Source organism: Podarcis cretensis, assembly GCF_951804945.1.
Source record: "Podarcis cretensis genome assembly, chromosome: 17".
NCBI lineage: Eukaryota > Metazoa > Chordata > Lepidosauria > Squamata > Lacertidae > Podarcis > Podarcis cretensis.
In genome coordinates this window covers 35,449,172-35,476,582 of record NC_137187.1, presented here as the reverse complement: position 1 = coordinate 35,476,582, position 27,411 = coordinate 35,449,172, and the positions used below count along the sequence as shown (strand labels likewise).

The window sequence follows — 27,411 nt, the reverse complement described above, 5'->3', positions numbered from 1 at the left end:
CTCTAATTCTTTCTGTTGTTAAGCTTCCTTCTTTCACAGCCTCCAAGTTGTTCCCACAAGCGAGTTAAAACAAGCAATGATGTGTTTCTGTGTGGATTTTATGTCTATGATTCCCCTCTATAAGTTCGCAGCATCTCCTCACACGCTGGTGTTTCTGCCGAATCAATCCCCTGCCAATCTTTGAGCTCGTAAAAACGTTTTGTGCTTTAGTTCCTCGAAGGTTCCAATGTTCCATTCTGACATGGGCACACAAATAAAGTCCACATAAATAAATATAGTAAATGGGGGGAAGCATTTAATTCAGTGCTGCTTGACTTTGTCCTTATCTCATGATTCACCATTGCTGTCTCTTAATACAGGACATTGCTGGCACTATGGGAAACAGGGGGAATCCAGCGTGGCTGTTGCTTCTGTCGTTAAAGGTCTTTGGGCTGAAAAAAGGTAAGGGATCAGCATTCATCATTTCCTTCATACAGGACTGTCTCAAAAATTTCATATCTGAGCCGATTACGACTCCTGCTATTGTCTCTCACACACTGCTGTGTGGCAACTGATTATTTGTGGCACTGTGCCACTTAGCTGTAGCATTTGTGCGACTATCCCAGCTCCCGGTATGCCCCATGGAGGACCTTAAGGTCCATAAATAGCAACACCCTAGAGGTTCCGGACCCTAAGGAAGTCAGATTAGCCTCAACCAGAGCCAGGGCCTTTTCAACACTGGCCCCGGCTTGGTGGAACGCTCTGTCTCATGAGACCAGGGCCCTGCAAGATCTGATTTCTTTCCGCAGGGCCTGTAAGACAGATTTGTTCCGCCTGGCCTTTGGCTTGGAATCAGTTTTGATTCCCTCCCGCTTTTTCATTTTTCCTTTCTTCTCCTGTGATGAGGCTGCATTTTAATGTTTTAATGTTGTATTTTAATCTTGTTTTTAAGTTGTATTCATTCAACTTGTTTTTATTATTGCTTGTTAGCCGCCCTGAGCCCGGCCTTGGCTGGGGAGGGTGGGGTATAAATAAAATTTATTATTATTATTATTACGTGCGAGTGGCTGGTGGCATAGGTCTTTAATGCCGCGAGTCTAAAATTTGGGGGATGCAAACCAGCCTGGGCACCAGAGTTTGTGATGCTAATTAGCTAGGCTGGTGTGATATCACCAACATCAAGCTTGCCTGGGAACTAAGCTCTCTTGGAATGGAAGGAGACAGGTGAAGCAGTGGGTTACAGCTATCTGAAGCAAGCGGTGGTGTAGGAGACAGAGGGAATGCGCGAGGGAATAAGTGCAAGGGAGATAATGTTTCAGAATGAGAAGGGTGTGAGAGGGCAGGGGAGCAAGGACAGGAAAGGCTGTGAGCTCTTGGGGAGAGAGGCCAGGAGGCAAGGCGGACAGAGCAGGGAGTGTTTGAGAAGCAGAGACTTGAGAAAACAGTAAATGGTGGAGGCATGAAGGTGCAGGTGAAGGAGAAAGCAGGACTAAGGCCTAGAGACAGCAGGGGCCTGTGTGGTAATGGCAGGAAGGAAGTGAAGATGCTGAGAAGGTGTGTGTGGTGGGGAGCTGTGGGTCAGAAATGCAATTACTGTTGAGCCTTTTAAGCTGCATCTGTATAGGAATGATGAGGATGATTTATTAAAGTTTTATCCTGCCCTTCATCCAATGAGCACAGGGTAGTTTACAATATAAAAACATCATCATCATCATCATCATCATCATCATAATTCATTCCCCCACCCATCCGGACAGTTTACAGTACATATAAAAACCTCAGATGTTTTCTAAAAGTCATATACAGTCATACCTCGGCTTACAGACGCTTCAGTTTGCGTTTTTTTGGGTTACAGGTACGCCAAAACCTGGAAGTACCAGAACGGGTTATTTGTGGGTTTCGGTGGTTTCGCATGCGCAGAAGCGCTAAATTGCGCTTTGCGCATATGCAGAAGCACTGAATCGCAACCTGCGCGTGCACAGATGCAGCACTGTGCTGTGGGTTGCGAACGCTGTGGGTTGCGAACGCGCATCCCGCACGGATCACGTTCGCAACCCGCGTGTCCACTGTAATGGTTCATTTCCTTAACATCTGATGAGAAGGCGTTCTACAGGGAGGGTGCTACCACTGTGAAGGCCCTCTATCTGGTTCCCATAACATAGTAACATACAAAAACAATACCTGAACGCCCCCCCCCATTCAAAATGCCATAGATTGTTTAATTAGCCACAGGTCTGGGAGAAGAGGGATGTTTTTACCTGGCACCTAAATATATGCAATGAAGGTGCCAGGCAAACCTCCCTGGGGAGCGCATCCCACAAATGGGGAGCCACTGCAGAAAAGCCCCCCTGTTTTATTCTGGATTCTTTGGGGGGATGTTGTAAACCCCTTAGAGATTTGTTTTATAAAATAATAATAATAATAATAATAATAATAATAATAATAATAATAATAATACCACCAATGGGGGGAGATGGGACCTAGAAATTCCCTAGAAATTCCATTGTGGTGACTGCCATCTAGGTTTAAGGTGCCATTTGGTGATTAGCTTATACAGTGTAACCTTGGTTTTCAACTTCCGAAATGTTCGAAAACCGAGGAGCAATGGGCAATCGGCAAAATCCATTGAGAAAATGGAAAAACACACAGTGGAAGCTGTTTGACTTCCGAGGTGCGTTCGAAGATGGAAGCAATGACTTCCATGTTTTCGGCGTTCAGCTTCTGAAATGTTCAGCTTCTGAGATGCTTGAAAACTGAGGTTCCACTGTATATTGGAGATGTTTTATTGATGTTTTTATTGCTCTGTCATTTGTTGTTTGCTGCGCTCAGCTCCTTTGAGGGGGAAAGTGCAGGATAGAAATGTAACAAACAAACAAATAGAGAAGGGTGGTAATTCTGTCTGGACAACTAGGATCACTTCCCTTGAATTTTAATAGTGCAAGATAATGGCTGTGTTTTCTGTGGCTTAAGTGCTGATTTTGGAATATGTCTCTATTTGCAGGTGACCCTGATGCCCCCACGGACCTGAAATGTTATCAGTCAGTGCCCAGCAATATTGTGAACTGCAGTTGGTCTACCAGAGAGCCTCCAGATGCTAATACTTCCCATGTCCTCTACTATAAGAGCCTGAAATTGTAAGCAAGGCGTTACCTGTGTTTCCCTGTGCTGATCCAGCCCCAGAGAGCCTGTGGATTTTGGCATGAAAGAGGCAAAACTTCCGAAATGTCAGGCAGAATTTGCTTTGTCGGCCTTAGGAAGTGTGTGTGTGTGTGCATCAGTGCGTGTGTGCACTTGGGTGGCAGTCCTCACAGTGTGCTGCAACTTCCTCACTCTATTGTTAGCTGCATTGGTCTCAAATGCCATTTCAGCATTCTTCAGGGAGGCAAAAGGGCTTCTACCAAGGTCTTGTCAGCAAAAGAAGTCGCTGCATTTGATTGACAGAGCCTTCCAGGGAGTTTCTGACTCTGGAAGTTACCTGCCTGGACAGGAGTTGTCTGCCATTATGCTTCAGACAGCTTTGCAGATAAGTCCAGACTCATCATTAGCCCACAGACCTTGTTTTTAAACTAACCTGTCTCCTCACACATCACTCTATTGGCTGGCGTCAATGTGAGTCGGAAAGTCCCCTGCCGAAAATCTCACATCTGCTTGAACTTACCAGGTACCCTTAGGCAATCCAGAATCCAATGAGCCCCACATCTGCAGTATGGAGACAATAGTAATACCTCATAATTATACCTCATAATTCCTCAGATACCCTATTACTCGGAGGGAAAGTGTTCAGGTTGACTTTAACAATCTCTGCATATAGACTACTTCCAGGCCGGTCAGGAATTAAGCTTCTGTTGCCCAGTATTCATTATGACTTTATTCTGTGTCTTTGCATGGGGCAATCACTACTTCCTACTTACATCTCCAAATTCTTGATTATTTTTCACAAACCCTCCATATTTGCCTGTTGCTTACTTTTTAAAAAAATAAGTCAAATATGTACTGCTCTTGGTTTGTAGATGAATTGGCATTGGGGGTTTTAGCAGGCATTCCTAGTCATTCCAGAAAGCAATTGTTCTCTAAAATTTGTGGCAGTACTGTATATTTATTTATTTCTATATCACATATGTATTATTAATATTATTATTATTATTATTATTATTACTGTAGCCAACACAGAGGCATGTGTATGAAAATGCATAGTCTTGGGAGACCAAATTTACAAATTCCACACTCAGAACAAAACAAATTACCCACTTTACATAACTCTTTATTCTGAATTGCAAATGGGGGATTTGCAGGATATTTGTGGCAAGGTTTTGCAAGGAATGGTAAGTCCTGGGCAATATATTTGTATAACCAAAGGTAAAGGTAAAGAGACCCCTGACCATTAGGTCCAGTCGTAACCGACTCCGGGGTTGCAGCGCTCATCTCGCTTTATTGGCCGAGGGAGCTGGAGTACAGCTTCCGGGTCACATGGCCAGCATGACTAAGCTGCTTCTGGAGAACCAGAGCAGTGCACGGAAACGTTGTTTACCTGCCTGCCGGAGCGGTACCTATTTATCTACTTGCACTTTGATGTGCTTTCGAACTGCTAGGTTGGCAGGAATTTGTATAAGTAAGGAGTGGCAAATACTCACTTTTGATTCATGCCGCAATTGCCTTTCCTCTTTCTGCCTCTTTCTCTAGTCATCCTGGCGAACCCCCCAGGCGTGGAGCTCCCGGCAAGCAGAACTGGTTGCTTATTGAAAGGCGCAATCTGACACAGGGGGACAGCTACAGTGTTTGGGTAGAAACCAATCACGGCATGGCTGGGATTGCAACTTCCGCTAAGTTAAACTTCAGCCTGCATGAAATAGGTGAGAGAAAATAGGCACAGAGTGCTTTGGGGAAGGGTCTAGATAAACCTGCAGATGAGGATAAAAAAATATTACTAACAATAGTAAGGTAAACAAGGTAAAGGATCCCTGGACGGTTAAGTCCAGTTTAATTCGACTATGGCGTTGCGGTGCACATCTTGCTTTCAGGCCGAGGGAGCTAGTGTTTGTCCACAGACAGCTTTCCGGGTCATGTGGCCAGCAGGACTAAACTGCTTCTGGTGCAACAGAACACTGTGATGGAAACCAGAGTGCACAGAAATGCCATTTACCTTCCCGCTGCAGCGTTACCTATTTATCTACTTGCACTGGCGTGCTTTCGAACTGCTAGATTGTCAGGAGCTGGGACAAAGCAATGGGAGCTCACCCCATCACGGGGATTCGAACCGCCAACCTTCTGATCGGCAAGCCCACAAGGCTCAGTGCTAAAAATAGTACCAGTGTGCTTGCTCACTTGTGTGTATCAGTGCAGGCTCAGTGTCAGCATCAGGCAACTCTTGGCAGTTGCTGAGACCCCAACAGGGGACCTGGTGGCAGTGCTGGCCTTCATCCCCAGAACTAAACAGCTGGGCCTGTGAGTACCACTTTGGAATTCCCACAATGCCTAAAGACCTAACCTGATGTAGCATCACTGTGGGGTATTGTGGGAAATTCAGGATGCCACCACTTCCACCACCATGAAAGCTTGTGGATGGGGGACCAGTGATGTGGGAGGCTGGGCTGCCAGAGGGCACTCTGCCAAGGGCCATCTCACATCTGGAGCTGATCTTGCATCTGTGTGGTACAGGGCAGCTTGAATAATGGTGTTACGCTGCAATAGAGGATCACGCCTGCAGATTCCACAGTGATGTCACGAGCTGTGAAATTCCAGACACCTCAGCTTTTCTATTGTTCAAGGAAAAATGGCAACTTATATCCCTAAAGACTTTGACACTTGAAATTATGTGGCTGGGGCTTTCAGTGGGTCCTGTTAAATTTACTTAAAGCAGTTTCCAGCCCATCCAAGTTATCTCTAGTTCTGCAACACTCACCTCTTCACTGCATTCAGTCCTGTGTGTGCTTTCTCAAAAATGTGCACACAAATCCTGTGAGTAGACTAAATTGTGAAAGTGAATCAAATGTGCTATCTCATGTTGCATTTTTGTTTGGTTGGTTTTGGCTTCCCAATATTTGGATCCTGAAAGAATTTAGAACACCTTGAAAAGTCACTGCGCTGACTGCAGAAGTCCACCTAATCTCTCCCTGACTTCTGAGAAAAACACTAGACTGCTTCCTCTTGTTCATAAGAAACCAGTAACTTTAGTAATAAAAACAGTGGAAGTTGTGATGTGGAATTGCAGGCCACCTGCTCTGTGGACATGCTGACCCCTTGATCTTACTCCTCAGCATTTGTTTCCTGGGTTTTGTTTAGAGTTTGTTGTTACAGTGGTACCTCGGGATGCGAACGGGATCCATTCCGGAGCCCCATATGCATCCTGAACAGAATGTAAGTGTGTCTGCGTGTGCGCAGGTCGCGTTTTGCCGCTTCCGCGCATGTGCGTGACGTCATTTTGACCGTCTGCGCATGCGCGAGCTGTGAAACCCAAAAGTAACACACTCCATTACTTCTGGGTCGCTGTGGAGTGCAACCCAAAAATACTTATCCTGAAGCGTATTTATCCCAAGGTATGACTGTATGGCATAGTTATGGCTCCATTCCTAATGCTTAGAGTGGAGCGTGGGAAGTAGGAGTGAAGGGTAAGCAACAAGGGTTCTTGTGCCTGAGGCCTTTCTCTGTGTTGCTTCTTTCAGTGAAGCCTCCTCCTCCTGATCTGGAGCCTGTAGTGTTTGAGTCCTCTGTCGCTACAGTGAGTTGGAAGAACCCTCACTGGTCTGAATCCCTTCATCACCAGCCGCTCACCTGTGCCCTTCGATACAAGATGTCCAAGGACCACAGCTGGACTTACGTGAGTCTGTTTTGTTTGGATGCATGGGTCTGTTTCCCCATCCCATCAGCTGTTATCCAGCTTGTATTCTGGGAGAACTGCAACCTGAGGAATCTGAGACAATTATGGTGTTTGGCACATCACAGCAACAAACCTGGGAGACCAAGCATATTCTCTGTGGGTGCACCTTGAAATGATTTGAGAAGAAAGCACAGAGACCTCAGTGGAAGTTAAACAGCTTCCCAAACTGGAACAGAAGCTAGGAGTCTCAGCTCCAATTGTTTGGCGTTGCTTTCCCTCTCAGTGATAAAAAATAACAACTTTTTATTATTATTTATACCCCACCTTTTTCCCCAAGAGGGGCTCAAGATGGCTTACAAATAATAATAAGAACAGAAAAGACACGTTAAAAACCGATTAAACATTGATAGAATTAAATTAAAACCATACAATTAATTGCTGTAGAAATAGCATGGCACCAGCCCTTTCATTAAAAGCAGTCAGTTTTCAAAAACCTGTTGGAACAATAAAATCTTCACTAGGCGGCAGAAAGACAACAAGGAAGAAGGCAGTCTGGCTTCTCTAGGGAGGGAGTTCCACAATTGTCTGGAGCAGCCAGCGCTGAGAAGGCCCTGTCCCATGTCCCCACCAAGTGTATCTGAGATGGTGGTGGGACAGAGACAAGGGTGTTCCCTGAAGATCTCAGAACCAGGACAGGTTCATAGGAGGGAATATGGTCTCCTAACACCTCACTCCCCGTGCTCTCCTGCATCTACTCCCCGCTAAACTTCCTGCTATTCTGATGAATGTTTATGTTGATGATTTTTGTTTTGTTTTTATTATTTTTATTTGAAGGCAAGTATATCAGCACAACAACAATAGCAGGAGAAAATGGGGTTGGGGGTTGTTTTACCTGATTTGTGAGATGTTTTCTATAGATTCTTACTTTAAAAGAGGAATATAACTGCTACTTCTATTGCTACGATGAATAATAAGAGTAATAATAATAATGATGACGATAATGTTCTTTCCCAGCAGAGTGAGGAGCATGTAGACCAGGAAGGGTATGACCTGGAGGACCTGAAGCCATTCACTTCCTACGAGGTGCAGGTACAATGCATTCCAGAAATGAAAAAAGGTTTCTGGAGTGAATGGAGTTCTTCCCAGACCTTCGTAACCCCAGAGGCAGGTACATACAGCCCTGGAAGGGACACAAGTGGCACTGTGGTCTAAACCACTGAGCCTTTTGGGCTTGCTGATTGTAAGGTCGGCGGTTTGAATCCCCGCGACGGGGTGAGCTCCCGTTGCTCTGTTCCAGCTCCTGCCAACCTAGCAGTTCAAAAGCATCCCAGTGCAAGTAGATTAATAGGTATCACTGTGGTGGGAAGGTAAATGGTGTTTCCGTGCGCTCTGGTTTCCACCACGGTGTTCAGTTGCACCAGAAGCGGTTTGGTCATGCTGGCCACATGACCTGGAAAGCTGTCTATGGACAAACGCCAGCTTGCCTGATAGTGAGATGCGTGCCACAACCCTACATAGCTGTCAACGTTTCCCCTTTTTTTTAAGGGAAATTCCCTTATTCCAAATAGGATTCCTTGCAAGAAAAGGGAAAGGTTGACAGCTATGCAACCCTATAGTTGCCTTTGACTGGACTCAATCGTCCAGGGGTCCTTTACCATCACCTTTTACCTTCAGTTCAGTAACAGTTCCGTACCAGAATTTCATGTCATGTTGGACTTCAGTTTCTTCCTAGCAATCTGATGTCAATGTGTTCTCATTATGGTCCCCTTCTCTTTTCCTGGAGGAAACATTCTGTCTTTAGAGACGCATGCGCTAACATCACAGCAGGAGCTTGGCTGATAACTTATTTCAAACACCTGTCAGTCACACGCACGTCTCACATTTTTGAGACATACACTTGAAAATGTAGGTGTACAACTGAAAAATATATATGTAAATGTGGGAAGAGGCCATTGTATAAGGAATTAACCTTGTACTCTCAGACCTTATGTGGGATGGTTGGGGTTGGGGTACTGAATCATAGAATTCCAAAGTTGGAAGACATTTTCAAGGTCTTCTGATCCACCCTCCCTGATGACCCCAATTTCAATGCAAGTTTCACAGCGCAGGATGCAGCCGCAGAACCTGTGACTAGGGGGCTGCCCAGCATTTGCTTAAATATATCCAGAGCCCACCAACTCCTTAGGCAGGTATTTTTGGGATTCAAGATTCTGTTCTTCTTTGGGGGAACTGGTTCCTCCAAGCAACAAAATTGGAGTATAAACCTGATCATTACTAAATTACCATTGTGCATTTTGTTTCTGTCTGCATGGAAAAAGTCAATTGTGCATGGTGCCTTATTCATTTGTTTCTTGGACTTATTCTTTGAGGAAAGCACCTGCGATTGTCCAGCTGCTCTCTTAGCTCCCACTAACCACCTGTTGCATCTCTGTTGCCTTTAGCTCCACTGGGTCAGGTAGATGTGTGGCAAAAAGTTGGTGTTTCTGAGAAAGGTGTTCCAAGTCGCTTCCTGCTGTGGAAGGTAAAGTGAACCTTTCTGGTCTCCTTTTTACTGTACATACACAAGGGATGGATGAATGAAAATTGAATTTTAAAGAATTTTCACAGGATTTGAGGAGCCTTGGAGTGTACAATACACAGAGCCTTTTGGCAAATGAGCAGACATACACTCCCTGCTATTGGCTGGGTGGGTGGGGGGGGGGGAACATGAAGTTTATTTAGTTTAACTGAATTAACATCTCGCCTGAGCTGTAATGGCTCTCTGTGCTCAGCTATTGGTCATAATAGCTTCTGGGAACTGATGGCGCTACACAGACCACAGACTTCTGGCAAATATGCTGAGCTTTGCAGCAAAACGAAGTTACTATGCTGTCAGACAACAGGGATATTAGCAAATCATGATCACTTCCTCTTAGGACTGGTGCACTGTTTTTTAATTACGGCTGTGAGCTGCTTTAGGGGAATCTTCTGGCGGTTCCCTCACTGCGAGAAGCAAAGTTACAGGGAAAGAGGCAGAGGGCCTTCTCGGTAGTGGCGCCTGCCCTGTGAAGTGCCCTCCAATCAGATGTCAAAGAGATAAACAACTACCTGACACTTAGAAGACATCTGAAGGCAGCCCTGTTCCGGGAAGTTTTTAATGTGTGACATTTTAATGTCTTTTTTTTTAAAAAAAATAATATTTATTCAGGTTTTAAAACATTACAAAAAAAGAAAAGAAACAAAACACAATACAGAAAAACAGGACATTTCCAAGAAAAAATGAAAAAGTAAAAAAGCCTTTTTATCTGCTTTTTTGCATTTTAATGTCTTTTTAATCTTTGTTGGAAGCCGCCCAGAGTGGCTGGGGAGACCCAGCCAGATGGGCGGGGTACAAATAAATTATTGTTGTTGTTGTTGTTGTTGTTGTTGTTGTTGTTGTTGTTGTTGGGGTTCCCTATGGGGTCAGAAAGTGTCATTATAAATATTGGTTTTCTTCTTTTTTTAAAGGGAGCTTTGTGTTTGCAGGCCCAGAAAGCAAATTCTAATCAGGTTTGCTTTAGATCTGACCTCGCCATAACCACGCATGCGTTTGGCCTGCATCAGGCTAAACTCTACAATTCTATGATTCTGTGTTTAGTTTTCTGCACTGCAGGGGGTTGGACTAGATATCCTTTGGGGGGTCCCTTCTAACTCTACAGTTCTGTCATTCTATAAGAAGAATGCATACTTTTGCCAAGTTTGCCAATTGCCACCTGTAAACTGATGTTCCATAAATGTCTGTGGTGCACTCACGGCCTATCAAACAAAACAACAGGAAAAATACCGTGCAGGATAGGGTTACCAGATTTCCCCGGTTCCTGGGGACAGTCCCCGGATTTGCAAATCTGTCCCCGGAAAAATTCCGTCCCCGGAATGTCTCCAGATTTGCAAATCTGTCCCTGGGAAATGTGGCAGCGGCAGCCTCAGCAGCCCAGAGCCAGCCTGGTAGCGCAGTTGGCTCTGGCTGGCTTCAGGAGCTGCTCACTGCCGTGGCGCCCACCATTTTTCCTCGCCAGAAGTCCCCATACAATGTGTCTTGTGCGCATGGTGTTATGTAGTGAAGTTTCACCCTGGGCCAGCAGGGGGATACTGTAGATAGTTTTCACTCAGGTCTGTAGATAGTTTTCACTCAGGTCCACGTCAGTTATTTTAGGCGGGAAACTCTGGGTTGTTGTTGCTACAATGTTGACAGCCGGCTGCCTATAAAAGCAGGCCGGCTGAGCTGTTTGCTGTTCAGTTCTGTCCAGCTTGCAAGTAAAGAGTTGCTCTGGAGAAATCGCTGTGTCGTCTGCTATGTTCGCCCACAACTTAACACATAGGATGTGTCTTGTGTAATCTCCTGCCCCCTTCCCCCTTTGTTTTGACTGATCAGGGGAGGCTCGGGAATTGCGGGTGGGCGGCCATTGCCCAGTTTTTAAAAAACTGTTCATTTACCGTATTTTTCGCTCCATAAGGCACACTTTTCCCCTCTTAAAATCTAAGGGGAAATGTCTGTGCGTCTTATGGAGCGAATGTGTGGTCCCTGGGGCTGGGGGGGAGGAACCTGGGCTTCCCTCACCAGCCCCGACCAGCTTGGCTTTCCCCACTGCCAGCCCCACAAGCGAAAGGAACCCGAGGCTATCTGGAGAGCAAGAGGGGTCGGTGCGCACCAACCCCTCTCGCTCTCCAGGCTTCAAAAATAGCCGCCTGAAGCCTCCGAAGCTCCGGAGGCTTCGGGTTCCTTTCACTGAAGGGTAGGTGCCCCTTCAGCTAAGGTGCTAAGCGGGAGGAGAAATGGAAGGGGCTCCGTTTCTCCTGCCGCTTCGCTGAAGGGGCGCTGCGCAGAGAGGGGGATAATTTTTTTCCCTTGTTCTCCCCCTCTAAAAAAAGATGCATCCTATGGTTGGGTGCGTCCTATAGAGCGAAAAATACGGTATGTTTTACAGGGTGCGAAAGAAGGGCTTTGCACCTTTATACAATATTCATGTGTGCTTGGGCCCAGGGTCTTTTGCCTCACCAACACTAGAATGACATCTGAGTGCTTTTTCATGCAGTTGCTGTTGATAGAAAAACTTATTTTGCCCATCTTTCCCTTGCCAGCTTCCTGCCCTATAGCAACAGCCCAACCTTTTCTTATCACCCCATTCCCTCGCTGAGAGGAGATGCACCCTGTGGACCTTTTGCCCTGTCTTTGCAGTGTGTTAAAGGCTCAGGACTTTCCATCTACTTAAATAAAAGTAGTTACACCATCTATGACTCTCTGGCTGCTGTGAGTGTGAGCAGGGACTGCCGTGCAGCTGTGTCTTTAGTGAGCAAGATCTGTTTGACCGAATGGGCTTCTTCAGGGTTTTCTTTTCCTTTGTTTTCTTTTACAACCTCTATTTTTGACCAGAGGAACCTCTGTTCACCTCCCTTTCGCAGGCACCGGACCCCGAAGCAGCTCGGGGAGTCATCCTGGACTATGAAGTTGTTTTCCGGGACCGCGACAAAAACATCACTACGATGGTGTGCCTTTGCTGCCATGCTGCCCTCCCTCTTTCCGCCGACTACGCCTGGGTATCGGCCCGAAATTCCGTTAAGAATACGCTGCCTGCCAACCTCAGCCTGGAACAAGCAGGCAAGAGTTGTTGATAATGCCTTATCAAAGGGCTGCTTGTAAGGGGTCTTTCCTCTCACGCCCGCCCTGTTTCCTGCCTTTTCTGATGAGACTGGAGCTGAGTCATCCTCACCGCTGATGGGGGAAGGTGGTTTTGCTGCCCTCTGTGCACCTCCCCTAACATCCTGTTCATGAGAGAGCGCATTACCCGTCACCCAAACTCTTGCAGACCTAATAAGAAAATGCAATCCTATATGCTAATCCTAGCAAAGCAATTCAACTACTCGAGTTCGCTTGGTTTGGAAGTGAAATACAGTGGACACTCAGGTTGCGAACGTGATCTGTTCGCAACCCGCAGTGTCCACAACCCGCAGCAGCGTGTCTGCACATGCGCGGGTTGCAATTCAGCACGTCTGTGCATGCGCAAAGCATGATTTAGTGCTTCTACGCATGCACGACCACCAAAACCCAGAAATAACCCGTTCTGGTACTTCCAGGTTTCGGCAGTCCGCAACCTGAAAAAACGCAATCTGAAGTGTCTGTAACCTGAGGTATGACTGTAGGGCCAAAATTGTGTTGTGCCCTTCATTGCGCTACAACTCCCATCAGCCCCAGCAAGCATGGTGAATAATTGGAGGTTGCGGAAACTGTAGTACAGGGAAACCTTTGGTTCTCCGTAGGTTACTGAGCTTCAACTCCCGTCAGACCTGGCAGCATGGCCAATGTCCAGAAATGATGGGGGTTGTAGTTCAGCAACATCTGGAGGGCCAAAGGTTCCCCATACAGTGGTACCTCAGGTTACATACGCTTCAGGTTACATATGCTTCAGGTTACAGACTCCGCTAACCCAGAAATATTACCTCGGGTTAAGTACTTTGCTTCAGGATGAGAACAGAAATTGTGCTCCGGCGGCGCGGCAGCAGCAGGAGGCCCCATTAGCTAAAGTGGTGCTTCAGGTTAAGAACAGTTTCCGGTTAAGTACGGACCTCCGGAAGAAATTAAGTACTTAACTTGAGGTACTACTGTACCTGCTGTAGTGCAGCAACATATCTGGTTGTCCAATTCCCCCCCACCTCGCCTTAATAGTTTAAAGTACCTTGAAGGTGGAATTAGGATACAGTGGAACCTCAGTTCCTGAACGCCTTGGGAGCTGAATGTTCCGGCTCCCGAACGATTGAAAACTGGAAGTGATTTTTGTGGTTTTTGAACATTCTTTGGAAGCTGAACGTCTGGCACGGCTTCCGATTGGTTGCAGGAAGCTCCTGCAGCCAATCGGAAGCTGCACCTTGACTTCCAATTGGCTGCAAGAAGTTCCTGCAGCCAATCAGAAGCCGAGCCTTGGTTCTCAAACTGTTTCAGGAGTCGAATGGACTCCCGGAACAGATTAAGTTCGGGAACCAAGGTTCCACTGTGCAAGAAAAGAGGCAAAATACATACTCTTCCTTCAAATGCTGTTACATAAGACAAAGGAAATGTCACTCAGACAACTATTAAAGAAAAGAATGAACCCAGTGGGGAAGTACTACAGAATGTATTGGGCTGGGAGAAAGCAGCATTTTCAATATTGGTAATGTAATGCATGTGTTTGACATACACACAGAGAGGGAACCACAGAACCCCAGAGAAACAGAAAAAAGACCCACAAAACTGCCTCATTCACTTGTGATCGGCTCTCCTCCCCCACGACTTGCGGTCGTCCCTTTGTGGGACAGGAAGGGGAGGGGCAGGAGATACTTGGGGAGGGGCTGTGCTTCTCTAAGCGGCTTTTGATAAAAACTGAAGAAAGGCAAGGGTGTCTCAGCTTTTGTTTTCCAGAAAGAGCATGTGCTACCATGGCATGTTTGGGTCAGGATATCTCAAATGGGGTAGGGGAAGATTGGGGGATAGACGTAAACATATGTTTTCTATTTTATTTTTAAAGATATCTATAAAAATAGTTAGCTGTTGATGCACCACTTGGTCTCTTCCAGCTCTATACAGTGGTACCTCGGGTTACAAACACCTCAGGTTACAAACACTTTGGGTTACAAACTCCACTAACCTGGAAGCAGTACTTCAGGTTACAAACTTTGCCCCAGGATAAGAATGGAAATCGCGTGGCGGCGGCAGTAGGAGGCCCCATTAGTGAAAGCGCGCCTCAGGTTAAGAATGGTTTCGGGTTAAGAACGGACCTCCAGAACGAATTAAGTTCATAACCCGAGGTACCACTGTAATTCAATGATTCTAAGGAATAACTTTTAAATCAATAGTTACCTGTTCTCCTCAGAATGGGTTTTCTCCTCCAGACACACAGTTGCAATACAGTCGTACCTCAGGTTAAGTACCGTATTTTTCGTCCTATAGGGCGCACCGGCCCATAGGACGCACCTCGTTTTTTTGGGGGGGAATGAATAAAAAAAAATTATTTCCCCCCCAGCCGCGGCTGCCGCCACAAGCCTTGCACACACTTGCCCGAAGCACGGGGCACCCTCCGGAGGGCTCCCCGTGCTTCGGGTTGCAGGCTGCCGCCCCAAGCCTTGCGCGCCCGGCGGGACCTCCCGCCGGGCTCGCAAGGCTTGCGGATAGCTTCCTGAAGCCTGGAGAGTGCGCACCGACCCCTCTCGCTCTCCAGGCTTCAGCGAAAGCCTGCATTCGCCCCATAGGACGCGCACACATTTCCCCTTCATTTTTGGAGGGGAAAAAGTGCATCCTATGGGGTGAAAAATACGGTACTTAATTCGTTCCGGAGGTCCGTACTTAACCTGAAACTGTTCTTAACCTGAAGCACCTCTTTAGCTAATGGGGCCTCCTGCTGCTGCCGTGCCGCCAGAGCCAGATTTCTGTTCTCATCCTGAAGCAAAGTTCTTCACCTGAAGCACTATTTCTGGGTTAGCGGAGTCTGTAACCTGAAGCGTATGTAACCTGAGGTCCCACTGTACCAGAATACTCTGGAATTTCCTTGATGACTTTCAGGAATTTATCTCCATGTTCCTGATAAACAGAGGTTTATGGGACTGCAAGCAGGCCAGGCACTCATTTCGCACAGGAATTTGTAACCTTTTGAACTTTGCCACCTTCCCACACCCTTCTCCTATTTCCCTGTACATACCTCTGTGACTGGAATGTTAGAAAAGATAGGTTTCAGCCCATTCAGGCAGTTTTGCATATCACCATGCCTCACTATTATTATTATTAGTAGTATCATTACCAGCAGTGCCCGCAAGACGAAGATGCTGTCAGATAAGGAATTACTTTGCTGATTTCCCCCTCTGGCTGCCATTCTAAGACTCGGAGTAACTGCATTTGGGCAGAGCGTATTATTATGCGTTTTAAGAGGAAACGTGGAAATTCCTTTTTACTCCTCTCTCTTTCCCTTCCTCTCCTAAACATGGCTTTGGACTCGAACAAAGCCCCTCATCTCCCCGGCCCTTTTGGGTTGCTGTTGGGTTGAGAATGAGATCGTTGTTAGCAAACGAAACAAATTGGAGGATGTGCAACCTTACAGAGTTTAGCTAACATGCTGCCCACCCACCCACCCACCCACCCACCTCTTTGACACACACCCCTCCAAATCCAGACCAATAAAAGTGCAAAGATAGCACAGATCTCTTCAGCGTGGTCCTTCTGTGCCAGAATGGAGAGACAGCAGCAACCACAAGCTCCTCTTCCGCCCAGGCTTCCCCTTTCCACACAGGCTTCTTTGTTCTCCCTCATCTCTCCAAGTCCCCCACATTTCTCCTCTGTGTCTGAGTGCCTTCTCTGCAGATTGACCCTAGGAGCCAATTCTCAGTAGCCGATTCTCCTCTTTTCACTCTGTTTGGCTCCCATCAGCACAAAGGGTGAGAAGACATCTTCTCGGTGGCTAAGGAGCTCCACTTCCATGCTGATCCTGGATGTGGGGACCAGGATGGAAACTGGCTGCTCTCTTCTGCGCACTAGATTCCTCCCACCTCGCTTCACTGGATTGCCAATGGTCTGTTGGCATGCTGAAAAGCATGTCAGTAGCTGCAGTGCATGGATCCTTTGTTGGCTCAAGAGGTGCATCTTAAATGTTGAAGAGCTATAGGGTTAATATTATATGAATGCACTTTGTATATGCACCCAGCAATGGAGTGGGGGGGGGGAGCTCTTTGTTGTGGGGGCACTTGTTCCCCTGGCACCATCCTTGCAAAGAGGTCTCTTGCCTGGCGAGTGTCACAAGCAGTCTTCTTGGACAACAACAACAATAATAATAATAATAATAATAATAATTTTTTTAAAAAATTATTTATACCCTGCCCATCTGGCTGAGTTTCCCCAGCCACTCTGGGCGGCTCCCAATCGAGTGTTAAAAACAATACAGCATTAAATATTAAAAACTTCCCTAAACAGGGCTGCCTTCAGGTGTCTTTTAAAAATAAGATAGCTGCTTATTTCCTTGACATCTGATGGGAGGGCATTCCACAGGACGGGTGCCACTACCGAGAAGGCCCTCTGTCTGGTTCCCTGTAACCTCACTTCTCTAACAGCTAGAAGGCCCTCGGAGCTGGACCCCAGTGTCCAGCCTGAACAATGGGGCTGGAGATGCTCCTTCAGGTATACAGGCCCGAGGTTGCTTAGGGCTTTAAAGGTCAGCACCAACACTTTGAATTGTGTTCGGAAACATACTGGGAGCCAATGTATGGTCTTGACAGCCACTCCCAGTCACCAGTCTAGCTGCTGCATTCTGGATTAATTGCAGTTTCTGGGTCACCTTCAAAGGTAGCCCCATGTAGAGCACATTGCAGTAGTCTAAGCAGGAGATAACTAGAGCATGCACCATGCCTGAACCTCAAGGGTTCTTTTCCCTGATTTGTTCTTGGGTGTCTCTTATCAGAAGCTTTTTTTAATCCCCCAAAAATCCCAAGCAGGGTTACAGATGTGTCAAACCAGTGACGGCAGCACTGGGAAAGAATGTGTTTCCACTTTCTGTGCATACGGGAAAGGCATCCCCAAGAACCCATGGCATTGTGCTGGGGAAGGTAGCCAGCGCCTCCAGGGATGCTCTTAATGACAAACGACTTGGCCTTTCTCCAGATCTTCCTGGCCCTGAGGAAGTCCAGGTGATGGTTGTACCAGGCCTGGGTCTCAGGGTGATGTGGAAGCCCAGTGCAAGCGCTCAGTGGCTCCAGCCTGAGGAGTATGTGGTGGAATGGAGAGAAGAGATCTCCAGCAACCCCGCCGGACAGTTGCTGAACTGGACACGGATCCCCAGGGGCAGCAGCAGCGCCCTGTTGAGAGGTGAGGAGTGTGGGAGAGCTCTAAGCGGGGGGGGGGGGGGGGGGGAGAAAAACTCCCAAGCCAAAGTAAATGTGTTGTTAGTGGTGTGAAATGCAATTAGCAGACTTTTTGTGATATAGATAGCAGTGTTGAGGGAAGCAGGCTTCCGGTTCCGGTCTGCCTTAATGGAGGCAGTTCCCACGACAGCAAGAGGTTGTTGGCAAAGGAAAAACAAGGATATAGATAGCAGGGTTGGGGGAAACCCATCAGTTTTGGCACTGTGGGGGGGGGGGAGGCAGATTGGTCCTCTCTTCCCCCTGCCACAGTCCCAACAGAAATCCTCTCCTCAGAGAGACTAGCGGAGACTTTCCTTAAATTGCAAATAGCATCTTTTGGAGGTACTTTTTTTTTGTCACAACCATGGCTGGGAGATGGTTACTCTTCCACGTACTCCCACCCAGTCCCACAAGGTCTCCCAGGGCTTTCCCACGCTTGGGTGTTCACCTAACCAAAAACATGCAAGTCCTCTGGGTGTGGAGACAACTAGCGGCCCTCCTCTGGATAAACACGTGGGATGCATGGAGTGAAAAGAGCCAGGCAACAAACCCCATATAATGTCTGGTCTCTGTGCTTGCAGAAAGAGGTTTGCCCAGCTTGTACCTCCTCAGGTGGCCTGACGTTGCTTTTGCTCCCCACTTCTCAGGTAACTTCAGAGCAAAGGTGCCCTACCTTGTCTGCGTCTATGCTGTGTATGCTCATGGGAGCAGCGCTTCGGTCCCTGTGCGAGCCTACTTCAAAGAAGGAGGTACTCTTGATGGACAAAGGGAAAGTGGAGGTTGGCAGTGGGATGAGGAACAAGGTAGAAACTATCCCTCCTGGTGTATTGGTTTTCTTTTGGCAAGGAAGAGGAGTGGCTTTTAGCTTTCTGTTGTGAGATCCTCTGCCTGTAATCTTGAAATAGGGCAGTCATCTTGTTTCTGCTCACTCTTCATATGTTGACCTCGCTGTTGTTCCAGCTTGTAGAAAGGGGAGCTTGCTATTGACTTGGGTCTCCCTTAGCCACAATCCCAGCTGTTGTAAGAAGATTCCCTTCGAAAGTGTATGGAGCTGCTTATTAATGTAACAACAACAACAATATTATTTATACCCTGCCTATCTGGCTGGGTTTCCCCAGCCACTCTGAGCGGCTCCCAACAGAATATTGAAAACACGATAAAACATCAAACAGGGCTGCCTTCAGATATCTTCTAAAAGTCAGGTACTTGTTTTTCTCTTTGACATCTAATGGGAGGGCGTTCCACAGAGCGGGCACCACCACTGAGAAGGCCCTCTGCCTGGTTCCCTGTAACCTCACTTCTCACAGTGAGGGAACACCCAGAAGGCCCTTGGAGCTGGACCTCAGTGTCTGGGCTGAACCATGGGGGTGGAGATGCTTCTTCAGGTATACTCAAAATATAATTCTCAAAAGCACATCTGTTTGCAAAGGAAGCTTTGTCACCAGCTGTGTATTCTTTGCCACATAAAGCTGAATTTTAATACAGGACCACCATATTTGTTAAAAAAACAGAGGAGTCTGGCATTATTTTTCATTTTACCTCCCAACACCAATTAGAGAAAGGATAAAGCTTACTTAATCTGGATGGCATGTAAAATAATTAATGGGAGATTTTAATTCTCCGCACCCCATTTTAAAGCAACCTAGGCCAAAAAATGAAAGCCTTTCTTCAACAGATAAGACCAAACTTTTCTCTTTACTGGTTTTAGCCTGTTATATACTGATTTATTTTATTAATCATTGTTAAGATTTGTAGGGAAGTGGACGCTCCCCAGATTTCCTGTGCGTTGTGCAGAGGTTCACTTTCACTGAGGATCATTGCAGAATGGAGTGTCTTCCATTTGCCTTCCTTACATCACCTGAAAATGAAACCGCCCCTTGCACCACGGTCTCCTGCCATTCTCTTTAACTGACAGGCCGTCCTCCTTCCTTCTCCTATAATTATTATTACTATTATTTTTATTTTTTTATTATCATCAAATACATATTACATGTTAATTAACATAAGGTTTCAACATTATACAGTGGTACCTCGGGTTACATATGCTTCAGGTTACATACGCTTCAGGTTACAGACTCTGCTAATCCAGAAATATTACCTCGGGTTAAGAACTTTGCTTCAGGATGAGAACAGAAATCGTGCTCCGGCGGCACGTCGGCAGCAGGAGGCCCCATTAGCTAAAGTGGTGCTTCAGGTTAAGAACAGTTTCAGGTTAAGAACGGACCTACGGAACGAATTAAGTACTTAACCTGAGGTACCACTGTATATAACATACAGTGTAATTACCCACACCTAACCCTATACCCAAATACCCAAGTGACTTCCTTCACTCACGTGCATGATATCACACTCATTTCTCGAAATTCTAATATTGCGTTCATTTTTATTCATCCCAATAATCATCCACCTGTTAGAAGTATCAGTTCTTAACTTAATGGGTTCAGTCAATACTTATCCAGAGATTTCTGTTACAATGGTTTTGTACGATATATTTTTCAACACATTCCCATTCCTTCTCCTTCCTTCCCCTTTCTAGCACCAACAGCTGCTCCCCAGGCACTGCAGGACAGAAGCATTTCACCTACAGCCTCTCTCATCTCCTGGGGGGAAATCCCGCTGGAAGACCGCAATGGGCACATCACCCACTACACGCTTTACCTGGGACATCCCACTTTACGGAACGCCAAGGCAAACAGGACCAGTGAGTGACGCCCGAGACCAAGAGGCAATGCTCAAGTTTGCGGGGAGGGAGGGGCTGGGCCCAAGACCCTCTGAGTCTTCCTTGCAGCTGCCTACATAGTTTTCATCTGGAATCTGCAACCCCTGGATCTCAGGGTTGAAAGATGCATTGGGTGGACCAAGGAAACCAAACCAGGTCCCAATACTCTGCGGCATGCAGATTGCACCAGTCGCAGACTTCTATGCCACTGTGACATCTGGTGCACATGGATTGGGGCTGGGCATGGTTGATTCCATGTCCGAGCATGGGATTGACCTTGTGTGTAGCCATAGGGCTTTTACTATAGAAATACAAGGATGGAGTTACAGGTGGGTGGGGTATAAATAATAAAATCATTATTAACTCAGTGGAGCATAAGGGGCATTATCTGCTTTCAGTTTCAGTTCAGTGAGGCGCTGTGGTCTAAACCACTGAGCCTTGGGCTTGCCGATTGGAAGGTTGGTGGTTCAAAGCCCCGTGACGGGGTGAGCTCCTGTTACCCTATCCTAGCTCCTGCCAACCTAGCAGTTCAAAAGCGCAGCAGTGCAAGTAGATAAATAGGTACCACTGTGGTGGGAAGGTAAATGGCGATTCTGTACGCTCTGAGTTCCGTCACGGTGTCCCGTTGCACCAGAAGCGGTTTAGTCCTGCTGGCCACATGACCCGGAAAACTGTCTGTGGACAAAGGCCGGCTCCCTTGGCCTGAAGCGAGATGAGCACTGCACCTCATAGTCGCCTTTGACTGGACTCAGCCGTCCAGGGGTCCTTTACCTTTACCTTTTAACTTCAGTTCAGTAACAGTTCCGTACCAGAATTTCATGTCGTGTTGGACTTCAGTTTCTTCCTAGCAGTCTGATGTCAATGTGCTCTCATTATGGTCCCCATCTCTTCTCCCACCCACCCCAGCCAACACATTGAGATACTGGTACAGTAAACTCTTGGATGGTGGGTACAAACTGCCCCCCCCCCCGCCTATGCTCAGATTATCCACCCCGTTCCTAGTTGTAGTTGGTGCTGCAGAGAGGAGCTACAATCTCTTGGACCTGACACCTGGGACTTCCTACCAGCTCTGCATGACGGGATCTACCTCAGCCGGGGAAGGTGTGTCCAGTCCACTGCATCGCTTCCACACTCCAGGTAGGAGAGGCTTCTAGGACTTCTGTTGCTTGGACCAAGCGAAACCTACTTGGCATGTGCAAAGGCTATGCAACAGCTCAGTAAACCCAGCAGCCGGAGCCATCTTGAAATGCCTTGATAGGGAAATATCAGACTTCAGGACAAGATCAGGCCTTGTCAGCCAGAGAAGAAGAAGAAGTAGAGTTTGGATTTGATATCCCGCTTTATCACTACCCGAAGGAGTCTCAAAGCGGCTGACATTCTCCTTTCCCTTCCTCCCCCACAACAAACACTCTGTGAGGTGAGTGGGGCTGGGAGACTTCAGAGAAGTGTGACTAGCCCAACGTCACCCAGCAGCTGCATGTGGAGGAGCGGAGACGCGAACCCGGTTCACCAGATTACGAGTCCACCGCTCTTAACCACTACACCACACTGGCTCTCACACTGGTCTTGGGGAAGCCCCGATTTTTGTGCAGATACCTTTCTGGCATCTGCAAAGATGCACATGCACAGCCACGGGATATTCTTCTGGTGGAGTCAGGGCCAGCTAATGCCATGGGCCTGGGGCAGGTTTTCCCCATGGCTCAGTGCTCTCTCCAAGGGAAGCTTTCTTTCTACCTTGTTCCATTGGTCTGAATGGCAGCCGTCTAGTCAACATGCAAAAAAAGTAAAGCAGTTCACACTGTACGTTCTGGTTTGACTCTGAACAGTCTGTGCCCAGTGAGGTTCATCTGAGTTTTATCCCTATGATCTCCTGCAGATTCCCATTGGCAGACCCTCCTGGCAGTCCTCCTGGTTCTGGGATTCCTGCTTTCCGTGGCCTTCCTTGTGGTGCTGGTTAATTACAGAAGGTGAGTAATAAAAGGCAGAGGTGTGGTGGAGAGGCAGGCTGGTCCGTGTGACATCATGCCCAGCATCTGTGGCTACTTATCTCCCCTCCTCATCTCCCCCTCATTCATTGTATACATACAACTGTGTATCATCTGACCTGTCTACTGCAATTATTAAGTTTGCAGATGACGCCACCATAATGGGTTTAATAACAGGTGGAGACGAATCAGTGTATAGAGGGGAGGTGCCTAGGGAACAACTTGCAACTTGGTATCAGCAAGACAAAGGATATGGTGTTGGACTTTCGGAGGAAGAGAGGAGAACTAGCCCCCCTGTACATCGGGGAGGGCTGTGTGGAGAGAGTCTCTTCCTTTAAATTCCTAGGAGTTTATCTCAGTGAAGACCTTACTTGGAAAATAAATACAACCCAGGTGGTTCAGAAAGCCCAACAGAGACTCCATCTCCTCAGAGTATTGCAGAAGAACAATGTCAATCAACATTTGATGACCTTCTTCTACTGGTCCACAATAGAAGGTGTCCTTTCATACTACATCACGGTGTGGTACGCTGGTTTGACATCAACTGATAGGAAGTGCCTACAGAGGGTGGTGAATACAGCACAAGATATTATGGGCTGTCCCGTGAATCTGCTGGATGAAATAGTGGAAGAACGTTGCCTCAGGAGAGTGAGGAAAATTCTCAGGGATGATTCACTCCCTGGCCGGCACTTTCTTGATCTCCTGCCCTCAGGCAGAAGATATAGAAGCATGATTAGTCGCACCAACAGGGTAAAGAACAGCTTCTACCCGTGGGCTGTTGAATGAAAAGATAACAACAGGGCAACTGACTTTCGGGTTTGGTGGGTGTGCGTCAGTAAACGAGGGGAATTAATTTTGACTAAGAGAGCTGAGTGGTAAAGTATTTCAATTTCAGTTTGCAGCCCCATGTGAAAACTCTTGTCAATGTCTCTCCTCCGCAGGGTCCTTGACTTCTGCCATAAGATCCTGCCTCCGTGGTGCTGGGAGAAGATTCCAGACCCAGGGCACAGTGATGTTACCTCGAGGATTGATGAGCACAGCGCTATCCCTGGCATGGTAGGAAGTCATTGGTTTAAAAAAATAACAACCCAGATATGTACTGTCTCTGTTTGTGGTGGGAGCAGATGGGAAGGATCTGGTTTCTGGAGAAAACTAGGCATCGCAGTTGCCTCTTTGTCTTCACTTGCTGAGCGGACCCAAAAAGAACTTGTGCCAGATTTTAAGGACTGATCAACCCATCTTCTAACAGACAGTAACTGATGATATATTTGAATAAATGCGCTTATCTGGAATGCTCTCCCCGGGGAAGTTCACCTGGCGCCATTATGTATATTTAATGCTCCAGGTTGAAAACTTGTTAGAAGACATCTGAAGGCTGCCCTGTACAGTGGTACCTCTGGTTAAGAACTTAATTTGTTCTGGAAGTCCGCTCTTAACCTGAAACTGTTCTTAACCTGAAGCACCTCCCGCTGCCACTGCGCGATTTCTGTTCTCATCCTGAAGCAAAGTTCTTAACCTGAGGTACTATTTCTGGGTTAGCTTAGTCTGTAACTTAAAGCATCTGTAACCTGAAGCGTCTGTAACCTGAGGTACCACTGTATAAGGAAGTTTTAAATGTGTGATGTTTTACTGTGGTTTTATAATTTGCAGGAAGCTGCCCAGAGTGGCTGGGGCAACCGAGCCAGATAGGAGGCAAATAAATTATGGTTATTTCATTTGTTTTGCAGGATGCCCTAAGCCAATGCCCAGTCAAGTTCCCAGAAGAGCTAGACATTGTTGAGATTAAGGAACCAGCCCCAGAGCAGAGAACGCCCCTTGCCCCAGTAGAGTTCTCTGGCTATGAGAAGCGATTCATGCCCACTTTGGAGGAGCTGCAGAGGCTGGCTTGAGAAGAGAAGAGAGGATGCCTATGACCTTTGGAGACCAATGGGAGAGTGGGGACCTGAAGCTTATTCCTACAGCCTCTGACCTCTGGCTGGACCAGGGTCAGCAACCTTATGCTCCCGCATTTGTTCTTCAGCCTTGGACATACTGTAGGAAAAGTGCCCTGCCAATTTCTTTGGCTATCAGAGCATCTCTTATGCCATGGATCAAAGGGCAGAACTGTTGGTTACAGCCCCAGGTGCTCTAACAGGTGCTTGTGGCCTCAAAACAGCCACAGAGAGATTCCTGGGAAGGAGGAAGCACAATGAAGTTGTGGACTGAGCCTGGATCTTCCTCAAGGCTCCCTGGTGTTAAGCTGTTACTACTTGGCTCGGTCTTTCTGTCGTCTCAGCTGTTTGATCTCCACCTGGATTCTGGAGCCTATTGGTGTTTCACAACTTTCAGACTAGTTGCAGGACCTTAGCCAGACCTAGCAGAGTAAACGTAGAGTTCACGAAAGCAATTGGCAACTGGCTGCAGATAGGATGGATGAAGCAGGAACCAGTAACTTGTAGTTATAGGTGTTTATTATATACAGTGGACTATTTACAGGAACAGAACAGAACACGGATCTTTGACTTGCTCTCTCTTACACGACTCACAACTCTCAACCTTACTCACTGACACTGAACTCAGAACTCAGAACTCTGAACTAACACATTCCAGTTAATAGGCCATAAATCATCATTCCCGTGAGAGAGCTTGACCAATCATGGAGCTGTCTCCATGCCTCTGTATCACCAGGCAGACTTACTCCTTCACATTGCCTTGGCTGTCGGCCAAACCCTAATTGGCTCTGTGTGTGAAGCTGAACGTATTCAGATTCCCAACAGAGCCATGGTGTCAGTGGGGAGGGGGGCTTGGTTCTTCCTTCCTTAAGCAGAGGCATTGTTCAACTTATTGGGGGCCAGTAGCTCAGAAGCACAAAGCAGGGGTGTAGGAAGGGGGCAGGGGGAGGCAGTCCGCCCCAGGTGTAATCCGTGAGGAGGGTGACAAGAAGGCACACTGTGGGGGGCTCGCCCCGCTTCCCCCATGCGTGGTAGATGGCCCTCTTGCAGCTCACCCCGCTGCCCCCGGGTGCACGGCATGACCGCCGCTCCAGGTGCCCATGCAGCTAACTGGACAAGGGTTGCACTGGTCAGTTGAGAAGCCAGTGGGTTGTTCGGGGAGAAGTCTTTGGGGCCACCACAAATCACACTTCTTGGCTGTTGGGTGACCAGATGGTCCCCAACTCCTGCCTTGGGACCGAGGAGAGGGGAGGAGTTGGCCCTCCAGAATCCTTTCTGCTCAGCCTGGCAGGGTTGAGCTTCCTATAGGGACAGAGCCATAGCAAAGAGAGACAACAGATCCCCGGGAGGGGGCAAAAAAAATTCCCCCGTCGATTCCTGAACTTATTTTGCATCCAGAGGTGCACGCTCTCCAGGACGTAGTGAATGGATCTGGGCTGGATCCGTACTGTAGATGTGGGTGAGAAAGAAAGACGAAGTAAGAGGAGTTTGTTTTGTTTTGCCCTGGGAACAGAGGGTGCCAGCATAGAGTAAGGCAGCGAGAAGGGATTTGGGCCTCAGCCTTTGTATTCCCAGCGACTCCATTGTGCCAAAGACAGGGCGCTCTTTCCAGCGCTGGGCAGGGTCTCCAAACCATGTGCAACCCAGCAAGCGGGGCGCATTTAGGGTGATGCTGCCCCTCTGCCTTGCTTTGGCTGTGGACCCATTTAAAGCACACTCACCCCAAGAATCCTGAGAGGTGTCTCTCCCAAGCCTACCCCGAGCTGTCAATGTGTGTGTGTGGGGGGGGGGGGGGTGTGACAAAAATATTTCTGCACCGGGTACCACCTGACCTTGCTACGCCTCTGGCTCAAAGCACACACTTTTCGTACAGAAGGTTCCTGATTCAGTCGCCAGCATCTCCAGGCAGGACTGGGAATATCCCGTCTGAAACCCCCAGAGGCACTGCAGATTAGACAGAGCAAGATGGGCCCAGTGGTCTGATTCAGCATAAAACAGCTTCCTGTGTTGTCCTATCAGTGTACAGTGGTGCCCCGCAAGACGAACGCCTCGCAAGATGGAAAACCCGCTAGCCGAAAGGGTTTTCCGTTTTGGAGGCGCTTCGCAAAACGAATTTCCCTATGGGCTTGCTTCACAAGACGAAATGTCTTGCGAGTTTTTCCGACTTTTTTTTCCTTCCCCCCCCCTTTTTCTAAGCCGCTAAGCCGCTTATCAGCTGATCCGCTAAGCTGATAAGCCACTAAAAGCCGCTAAGCCGCTAATAGCACTAATCCGCTAAGCCGTCAATGGGCTTGCTTTGCAAGACGAAAAAACCGCTAGACGAAGAGAATCGCGGAACGGATTCTTTTCATCTTGCGAGGCACCACTGTATTCAGCAAACCCCACACAGCTATAGCCCCAAGGCAGCAGAATGCCAAAGTGCCAAAGAGGAAGAAATGCTGCTTGCTTCTGGGAAGGGCTATAAACATCTCACCTTTGGGTGGGGTCTGGTTCCCGTGCCCAAGTGTAACGGTTACTTTGACCTTTCGTTGGTTTTTTTTTTAAAAAAAATGTTTTGGTGGTTGTTGTTTTTTAAGATTTGCTTTTTATATCATTGGTTTGGTTTTGTGTCTTGTAAGCTGCTTTGGAAGTTTTTCCTCTTGCAAAGCAGCATGGATGTACATTAAAAAGGTGCCTTGTGCTTAAAGCAGTGGGGTTAGGAAACACACCTGAGAGGTTGCTCCCTGATCAATAAAGACGATTAAAAAAGAGAGAGAGAGAGAGAGGTGCTCCCTGGATGGATAAAGCAGAGGTGGAGATCTAATTGGGGTGGCCTCCCTGTCCATGCAATGGACAGGTGTATTTCACCCTTGATGGAAACACAGCTAACACTGGCCAATTGGTGCCAAGGAAAGATAGGACGTTTTTTATGTATGCTACTACAGCAGCAAGAATTCTTCTCGCAAAGTATTGGAAGACACAAGAACTACCTACTCTGGAAGAATGGCAGACGAAGGTGATTGAATATATGGGACTGGCAGAGATGACCAGCAGAATTCGTGACCAAGGGAAAGAGACAGCGGAAGAAGACTGGAAGAAATTCAAGATATATCTTAAAAATTATTGCAAAATTGAGGA

General features: G+C 47.3%; 1 protein-coding gene across 1 annotated transcript; it reads left to right on the top strand.

Annotated features, from left to right (window-relative positions):
• IL27RA (interleukin 27 receptor subunit alpha) lies at positions 1–27,411 on the top strand. The gene is made up of 16 exons (XM_079958919.1): positions 1–441; positions 2,981–3,113; positions 4,660–4,829; positions 6,639–6,793; positions 7,808–7,961; positions 9,235–9,314; positions 12,212–12,418; positions 17,330–17,624; positions 18,307–18,408; positions 20,196–20,360; positions 21,381–21,515; positions 22,255–22,345; positions 23,305–23,419; positions 24,091–26,319; positions 26,654–27,009; positions 27,060–27,411. Exons 1-14 carry the CDS (start codon positions 330–332, stop codon positions 24,250–24,252), a joined length of 2,076 nt encoding a protein of 691 aa, XP_079815045.1. The 5' UTR covers positions 1–329; the 3' UTR covers positions 24,253–26,319; positions 26,654–27,009; positions 27,060–27,411.